Genomic DNA, 9,536 nt, shown 5'->3' with positions numbered 1-9,536 from the left:
AATATCAGAAAAAATGCAATTTTCTCCTTCTAGCAGCTCACTCCTCCTCACCCCTTCCCTCTCCATTCATGTCTATAGGCAACATGCCTGTGTGTGTGTCTCTCTGCACTTTCTCCCTGCTCCCCCACCCCTCTCCATAGGCTGCTATGGGCAGCATGTAAATGGATCCTTCAGTAAACTGACAGCTCTCTTGTTTCCAATGATGGATTCAGCAAAGACTGTCAGTTTTTTTTGTAAAAAGACATTCTTCTCTAATATGATATATTACAAAGTTTCACCTGTCACCTGTCCTACTGATTTATGCATAGATTGTTTAAAGTACAGCGACTATTTAACGGATTAATTTGACTTTTCCTGGTGATCTAGAGCATTGAAGGGATTCATTTGCATTCCCTGGTGGTCTAGAGAAGTGAAGGGATAATATCTTTACTCTTGCGTGGTCCAAGGTAGAAAAAGTTTAAATGGTAAATTTTGTTTGCTTCTAGCCATCCACTTTAAAATTGGAGCCGTGGACAACTGTCAAGTTTGCCACTGCCTTAAAGAATCCCTAGAGGTCAGTCCAAATAAAGTTCCGTTATTACTTACATTCCTCACAGTTAAACCCACCAAATCCTATTGGGCACCTAAAACAAAAAGGAACACAATCAAAAAATGGATCGCAAAAAGGAAAGTGGAGTTACTGTCTGAACAATAATGTTTATAGGGGCACTCTGAGCAACATTGCTTATAAAGGCACTCTCTTCACGATTCTGTTTGTAGGAACATTCTCTGTACAATACTGTTTATAGGGGCAATCTCTAAATGATCCTGTTTATAGGGGCACTCTCTGGTTGACACTGTTTATAGGGGCACTCTCTGGATGACACTGTTTATAGAGGCACTCTCTGGTTGACACTGTTTATAGGGGCACTCTCTGGATGACACTGTTTATAGGGGCACTCTCTGGATGACACTGTTTATAGAGGCACTCTGGATGACACTGTTTATAGAGGCACTCTGGTTGACACTGTTTATAGGGGCACTCTCTGGATGACTGTTTATAGGGGAACTCTCTAGATGTAACTGTTTACAGGGCACTCTGGAGATCTCTGTTTATAGGGCACTCTATGGACTACAAAGTTTAAAGGGGCACTGTACAGATGACACTCTTTATTGTGGCACTCTCTGGATGGCACTGTTTATAGGGGTATTCTCTGCATGTGACTGTTTATAGTTGCACTTTCTGGGTGACACGGTTTATAGAAGAGTTCTGAATAATACTGTTTATAGAGTCAACACTATTTATAGGGCACACACTGGATGGCACTGTTTATAGAGGCACTATCTACACAACTCTATTAATAGGAGCTCTCTCTGGACTATAAAGTTTATAGGGGCACTCGTGGATGACACTGTTTATTGGTGTATTCTCTGGAAAACATAGTTTATAGATGAACTCTCTGGATAATATTGTTTATAGGGTCACTCTCTGGACAACAATGTTTATATGGGCTCTTTCTGGGTGTGGCTATTTATAGCAGCATTCTGTAGACGACCCTATTTATAGGGGCACACTCTGACATTGTGTATAGCAGTATCCTCTATTCTCTAGATTGTTCATAGTGACACTCTTAGGATAACACCGTTTGAAGAAGGAACTCTCTGGGTGATAGTGTTTATAGGTGTACTCTCTGGACAACACTGTTTATAGGGGCACTCTCTGGATGACACTTTATAAAGGAACTCTGGTTGACACTATTTATAGGTGCACTTTCTGATCAACACTGTTTATTGGATCACTCTCTATATGACACTGTATATAGGGGCACTCTCTGGATATGACTGTTTATAGTGAGACTATCTGAATGACACCATTTATAGAGGAATTCTGGTTAAAACTGCTTATAGGGGCACTCTCTGGACTACAAAGTTTATAGGGGCACTCTCTGGATGACATTGTTTATAGGGGCACTCTCTGGATGACACTGCTTATAGGGGCATTCTGAATGACACCGTTTATAGGGGCACTCTCTGGTTGACATTGTTTATGGGGTTATCCTCAGGACAACCCTGTTTATAGGGGCACTCTCTGAAGGAGTTTATACAGGAACTCTCTGGATTATATTGTTTATAGGGACACTCTCTGGACAACAGTGTTTATAAGGTCACTCTCTAGACCAGTGTTTCCCAACCAGTGTGTCTCCAGCTGTTGCAAAACTACAACTCCCAGCATGCCCGGACAGCCTTTGGCTGTGCGGGCATGCTGGGAGTTGTAGTTTTGCAACAGCTGGAGGCACACTGGTTGGGAAACACTGCTCTAGACTACACTGTTTATAGGGGCACTCTCTGGATGGGCACTGGCTACATTTTCCAGGGGAGTTGGGATGGGCAGTCCATGTGCCCCGACCAACGCAAATCTCTACCTGGGCTGGTGGGAAAGAGAAGTAGTTTTCAATGAATCGATGGATCAATACACATCTCTAATCCCTATCTGGATTAGATACATTGATGATGTGTTCTTACTGTGGAGAGGCACAAAAGATGCGTTTATGCAATTTGTGGCTACCCTTAATGATAACCAGCTGGGCCTCTTTTTTACATGTGACATCAATGACAGACAGCTTACATTCTTAGATCTGTCCATCAAAATTGGGAATGACGGCTAAATTATGACCAATATGTTTAAAAAAAAAAAAACGACAGTGACCAACAATCTCCTATGTTTGGATAGTGGGCATCTGGCGGCTCCCAAAAGAGGTATCCCTAAAGGGCAGTGCTTTAGAGCCCGGAGTTGGCAGACTTTAGGATAGCAGCTAGTGATTTGAGAACTCTGTTTACCACAAGGGGCTATCCGCAGGAAGTTATTAAACAAGCTTATCATCAATCCCTTAGCTCCTTAGCTTAAATTCCAAGGCATTGAGCTGGTACAAAAAGCCCATTCGGAGGGGGTGACATTGGGTAACATTAACACCATGTTACTTCGCAAAGAAGCCTACTGGATATTCACCATGAAGACAGGGAGTACAAATGGACTAAATGAGGCAATTTCATATGCTTGCTTCATTTAGGAAGAGGTATGATAGGCTCTCCTATTGATACATCATTGAGCTCCAATGTCAAACTTTATTTTTCTGTCATCATTTTTTTTTCATGCTCATTTGCGTTAGTCCGCTTTGTTGTGTGACTTTATAGCACTCATTTATTTGATGTCTCTTGAGGCTGATCCACCTCAAAACAGTTAGCCCAGCATGTAGTATTGATGTCCGTTATGATTGCTTTACATAGCCGCTGTTACTTTCCTCCTTTACCTGTTAGCGCACGTATGCAGCATCTGTCACTCCGCCGATGAGGGGGCACCCTAACTCCTGATTGGCTGGCAGTCACGGCGTGGCTTCAATTATATTTACCCAGCGTCTCTGTACAACAATGCAGGGTCACTACTGCGCCGGGGCTAGGGTGTCGGCACACCATCAGCGGTGGACATCTCTATTTATTATATAGCCATCAACCAACTATATCACTCCTGATGAAACGTGGGACTCTACCCACGTGGAAATGCAGTGGCCTCCTGCCCGCGTCTGGGGTATCCCTTGCCCCTTAGGAGGTTTCTACGAAATATGTTCCTCAATGTGTACCCAAGGTAAGATTGCCAGAGTGGTGTACAATCTCTATAGCTGTTGTTTACACGAGTCACGGTGCTCCTACCTGGATATCGTTGGATCCCAGACGTGGTGTAGTCCGAAGCAAGTGCAAAAAGGGTGGTTGAACTTGGATGATGAATAAGTAAAATAAATGGAGTCCAGACTTGTAGTAACGTTGAACACAGCTTTTCTTGGCATAAACGGTAATCCAGTTTCCAAACGGTATCTTGGTCATCAGCAGGTATTGGCTTAACTTTGGCAGGCAAATGCTTCTCTGCAACAATCTCAGCTCTGCTATGCTAGCTGGAGTAAATAGGAACTTTCCTCTTCTGACGGAACTTAGTTCAGCTGTAGTCTGTCTCTCACTTGATCTTTAGTCCTAGGAACTTCTTCCTGGCTTCAATTTCTCTTAGCTTTGAGGCAATGTGAGCCCAGGAGGGGACAAGCAACCATGTAGAACTTGCAGGCAGGGCCTTCAGGCCCAGCAGAGCAGGCAGTGCTCTGCTGGCCAACACACAACCTTCCCTTTGGAAGGGTAGGCTGGAACTGAACTTCACTAGCTAAACTCCTCCCTCTCTAGTGAGGGCTGGAATGGAAATAGGAGGTTCCTCTCCAGGGAAACTAACATTGCCAATGTTGCCGCCATCTACTGGTAGACCAGGCAATTACATGATACCCTGTTTATAGGGTCACCCTTAATTGAGATTGTTTATGGTGTCATTCTCTAGATGTGACTGTTTATAGTGACACTCACTATTTGAAGAAGGAACTCTCTGGATGTCACTGTATAGGGGCACACTCTGGGTGAAGCTGTTTATAGGGGCACTCTCTTGATGACACTGTTTATATCGTCATACAAAAGCAATTAAACAATGGGGGACGTTAATCACATCTGGTACGCCAGGTATGCTGTGGAAAAGTGGATTTGCGCAAAATCTTTGCAATGTTTTGAAAGCTGCGCCTACCCCTGCCACTTTCAGGAGTGGAGTGAGAAGTTAGTCAGTTTTTCCGATGAGTAGATCACTAATACGTCATATTTATGAAGTGGGACTTTTTAAAAAGTTGCAAAAAAGAAGCAACTCCACGCCCGATATCCTCCAGGTGTACTTTGAGTGAAATAGGTGCAGAATAGTAAGTGTAGCTCTGGAGTATAATACAAGCTATAACTCAGGATCAGTACAGGATAAGTAATGTATGTACACAGTGACTCCACCAGCAGAATAGTGAGTGCAGCTCTGGAGTATAATACAGGATGTAACTCAGGATCAGTACAGGATAAGTAATGTATGTACACAGTGATTGCACCAGCAGAATAGTGAGTGCAGCTCTGGAGTAGAATACAGGATGTAACTCAGGATCAGTACAGGAAAAGTAATGTAATGTATGTACACAGTGACTGCACCAGCAGAATAGTGGGTGCAGCTCTGGAGTATAATACAGGATGTAACTCAGGATCAGTACAGAATAAGTAATGTATGTACACAGTGACTGCACCAGCAGAATAGTGAGTGCAGCTCTGTAGTATAATACAGGATGTAACTCAGGATCAGTACAGGATAAGTAATGTATGTACACAGTGACTGCACCAGCAGAATAGTGAGTGCAGCTCTGTAGTATAATACAGGATGTAACTCAGGATCAGTACAGAATAAGTAATGTATGTACACAGTGACTGCACCAGCAGAATAGTGAGTGCAGCTCTGGAGTATAATACAGGATGTAACTCAGGATCAGTACAGAATAAGTATTGTATGTACACAGTGACTCCACCATCAAAATAGTGAGCGCAGCTCTGGAGAATAATACAGGATGTAACTCAGGATCAGTACAGGATAAGTAATGTAATGTATGTACACAGTGACTGCACAAGCAGAATAGTGAATGCAGCTCTAGAGTATAATACAGGATGTAACTCAGGATCAGTACAGGATAAGTAATGTTATGTATGTACACAGTTACTGCACAAGCAGAATAGTGAATGCAGCTCTGGAGTATAATACAGGATGTAACTCAGGATCAGTACAGGATAAGTAATGTAATGTATGTACACAGTGACTGCACAAGCAGAATAGTGAATGCAGCTCTAGAGTATAATACAGGATGTAACTCAGGATCAGTACAGGATAAGTAATGTATGTACACAGTGACTGCAGAATAGTGAGTGCAGCTCTGGAGTATAATACAGGATGTAACTCAGGATCAGTACAGAATAAGTAATGTATGTACACAGTGACTGCACCAGCAGAATAGTGAGTACAGCTCTGGAGTATATTACAGGATGTAACTCAGGATCAGTACAGGATAAGTAATGTATGTACACAGTGACTGCACCAGCAGAATAGTGAGTGCAGCTCTGGAGTATAATACAGGATGTAACTCAGGATCAGTACAGGATAAGTAATGTATGTACACAGTGACTGCACCAGCAGAATAGTGAGTGCAGCTCTGGAGTATAATAAAGGATATAACTCAGGATCAGTACAGGATAAGTAATGTATGTGCACAGTGATAGCAGCTCACAGGAGTATAATACAGGATAAGTAATGTATGTACACAGTAAATCAGGTCATGGACATCGCACCACATAATCATAGAAGAGTACAAACCTCTTACACCCGTTCTCTGTCCACTGGAATCCGCTTCCACATTCTGTGAAAAATAAATCGACATCAGGAGTGACACCTAACACAGGGCACACGTTGATATACTGTAGATTACATGCAGATATCCTGTCGGGGGTTTCCAGTCTAATGTCAGTAGGTGTTAATCACTGTATATTGAAAGGTTTCTGACGCTGTAATATTTTGTCTCTTTGTGATCCATGACTGATATATACAGTCCTGGTGGGTGTCGTGGATGCTGCCACTGAACCCACAAGATCAGCATCCGGGCTTCAGCCACAACTTCAGGGATAGGAGATAATCTGATCCAGCCAGTTTAACCCCTTAGATGCTGCTGCCAATAGAAACCATGGCATCTAAGCAATTAAAAGAACAGGCTCCCTCTGTCACACTTTTTGGTCGCCCTGTGATGCAAGCATAAAGCCCCTGAGTGGATCTCATGGCAGCAGCAGGCCTCTAGGTCAGCCATCTGCCATATTAGGCCAGGCTGCCTGTCAGTGAAAGAATGACACATATAATGCACTGTTATGCAGAGGTATTGCAGTGTATTATACAAGTGATTACGTGAATGCCTCTTACAGTCCCATAGTGGGAAGAAACTTAAAATTTGATAAAATGTTTAGCAAGAAAAAAAAAGAAAAAGGCAAAATAATCTCTCTTTTCCTTTTACTCATTGCATAAGATGTAAAAAAAAATCTAAATAATGGCTAATAGTGATAATAGTCTTTTCCATTCCCTCCCAAAAAAGATACATTTTTAATATCTTATATTTCCCAAATTTGCACTATTAAAGGGAGCAGGTGTGACAATACTAGGTAAGGACAGGACATTCATACGTTTTGTGGAGCTTTTATTATCAGGAGTAGTGTAAATATGAGGTTTAATTCTGCCAGGTTCTGATCCTGCAAGTGCCCAGGAGGCGGAGCTTCACTGTGAAGCACTCCCTTCCCCTCTGCTATGAGTGACAGCTGTAACATCCAACAAGCTGTCACTCAGGGGAGAGGGGAAGGGCTGGGAAGCCGCTCCATACAGAGAGCACTTCCCAGTGAAGCTCCCCCTCCAGGACGCTTGCAGGATCAGAGACTTGCAGAACAAAACTTCATATTCCTTGACGTCTCTTATCACTGCACATATGGCGTTTAGGTGTCAGTTAAAATCTCCACCCGTACTGTCAGCCCCGCAGGGCGGAGAATCCCCTATAAGCTGTGCTGCTGACAGGACTAAGGGAAAACAGATTCTAATTCCAAATCTATCCATTTAATGGTGGATAATCATCTGATTGGTGGGGGTCCATCTGCTGGGGCCCTTGAAGATCACGAGAAAGGGGTCCCTGTACACAAAAGGAATGGCCAATCAGATCAAAATCACTGCTTGGTGCTACTGAATCCAGAAAGCTCCTATACAGACCTGATACAATGTATCCAGTCTATACAATTCTCTGTCAGGTAACTGTCAGTATAGTAAGTCTCACTATAGTTTGTTACAACGTAACAGCTCAGTAGGAATCGCTCTGGAATCCTGACAGAAGATTGCTTAGACTGGATACAATTGTAACAAACTGTCAGCTGTATTAGATCCAGCCTTTGGAGAAAAATAATGCATGCTTTTATTCAATGGCAGCAAGCAGAGATCTTGAAAAGATAAAGCAGAAAATTGCAGAAGTTTTCATTACACGGTGTCCCGGTTTTCTTTCGGGCAGATGTGGTAAATGACAGGTTAGACTGCAGTAACAGTGCTTGCTGTCCCTCTCACCTCTACATGAGCGGTCCATGGGGCTGAACTTATAAAATCCTGGACGGCACTCGCAGGTCACAAGCCCCCCGTGGATGAGGCAGGCACTGGAGGAGGAGTCACACATATCATAGTCACATAGGCTAAGACCTGCAATAAAGATAAGGGGTAAGTAAGGGGGTGGAGAGTGAACCTTAAAGTGGACACAGGAGGACATAGGAGGGAAGGATTCTTTCCAGTTAGAGCAGTGCAGTTATGGAGCTTGCTACCACAGATTTTTCTAGATCACCTTGTTGAGACGTTATCGTAAGTTAAACATTTCCTGACAACAGTCGGTCAGGACTCATCGTACCCTTATAGTTGTCACTGGTCAGCGGAGACACACAGTCGGGATGAGGTTCCGCGCAGGGCGGCGGGGAGACGGTCAGCGCACTCCACACGTCCTCCTCAGAGACTGGATACAGGGTGGAGAATGAATGGGCGATTGTCACGTGACCTTCATCCAACCTGCAGAAGGCAGAGCCGCCATGAGCCTCACCCTAGAAAGTGCCTCAAACAGCTCCCTCCTATGACTTTAAAGGGGTTGTCCGCGTTCAGAGCTGAACCCCGACATACCCATATTTTCACCCAGGCAGCCCCCCTGATGTTAGCATCGGAGCATCTCATGCTCCGATGCGCTCCCTTGCCCTGCGCTAGATCACGCAGGGCACGGGCTCTTTTTTTTACAATAACACATTGCCGGACGGAGGCTTGTGTGTTCGGTAACGTCACCGGCTCAGATGGGAGTGCTTTACTGCTGCCCTAGATGTTTTACTGGCTAGGGCAGCGCTAAAGCCCGCCCATCAGTGCCGGTGACGTCACCAGGCTTCCTGGTAGCCCCATGGAGAGCCTGGTTCGTCACCGGAACTCCTGAAAATGCCTTTTCCCTGCGCAATTTAGCACAGGGCAAAGGAGAGCATCGGAGCATGAACTGGTGCATGAACATTCAGTGGTGGCTGTATATCTCTGAATGCAGCAATCTCCTGAGCTCCCTTTAGTGGTGGCTGTATATATCTGTATGCAGTAATCTCCTGAGCTCCCTTTAGTGGTGGCTGTATATATCTGTATGTAGTAATCTCCTGAGTGCCCTCTAGTGGTGGCTGTATATATCTGTATGTAGTAATCTCCTGAGCTCCCTCTAGTGGTGGCTGTATATATCTGTATGTAGTAATCTCCTGAGCTCTCTCTAGTGGTGGCTGTATATATCTGTATGTAGTAATCTCCTGAGCTCCCTTTAGTGGTGGCTGTATATATCTGTATGTAGTAATCTCCTGAGTGCCCTCTAGTGGTGGCTGTATATATCTGTATGTAGTAATCTCCTGAGCTCCCTCTAGTGGTGGCTGTATATATCTGTATGTAGTAATCTCCTGAGCTCTCTCTAGTGGTGGCTGTATATATCTGTATGTAGTAATCTCCTCAGCTCCCTCTAGTGGTGGCTGTATATATCTGTATGTAGTAATCTCCTGAGCTCCCTCTAGTGCTAGCTGTATATATCTGTATGTAGTAATCTCCTGAGCTCCCTCTA

The 9,536-nt window shown here is 44.0% G+C and overlaps 1 protein-coding gene across 4 annotated transcripts in view; it reads right to left on the bottom strand.

The window, feature by feature from the left end:
* The window catches only part of LOC121000740 (protein HEG-like), a 64,703-nt gene that overhangs the window by 33,240 nt on the left and 21,927 nt on the right, over positions 1 to 9,536 (bottom strand). For all 4 annotated transcript variants that reach the window (XM_040431362.1, XM_040431361.1, XM_040431363.1 and 1 more), the window contains 4 exons: positions 8,325 to 8,479; positions 7,994 to 8,122; positions 6,227 to 6,269; positions 586 to 623 (listed from right to left, as the gene is read on the bottom strand). In XM_040431362.1, the coding sequence (XP_040287296.1) occupies positions 586 to 623; positions 6,227 to 6,269; positions 7,994 to 8,122; positions 8,325 to 8,479 (365 nt within the window). The remainder of the gene's footprint in view (positions 1 to 585; positions 624 to 6,226; positions 6,270 to 7,993; positions 8,123 to 8,324; positions 8,480 to 9,536) is intronic.

Source organism: Bufo bufo, chromosome 5 (genome assembly GCF_905171765.1).
Source record: "Bufo bufo chromosome 5, aBufBuf1.1, whole genome shotgun sequence".
Lineage (NCBI taxonomy): Eukaryota > Metazoa > Chordata > Amphibia > Anura > Bufonidae > Bufo > Bufo bufo.
The sequence above is the reverse complement of the archived record's forward strand: the minus strand, read 5'-3'. Positions and strand labels throughout refer to the sequence as shown.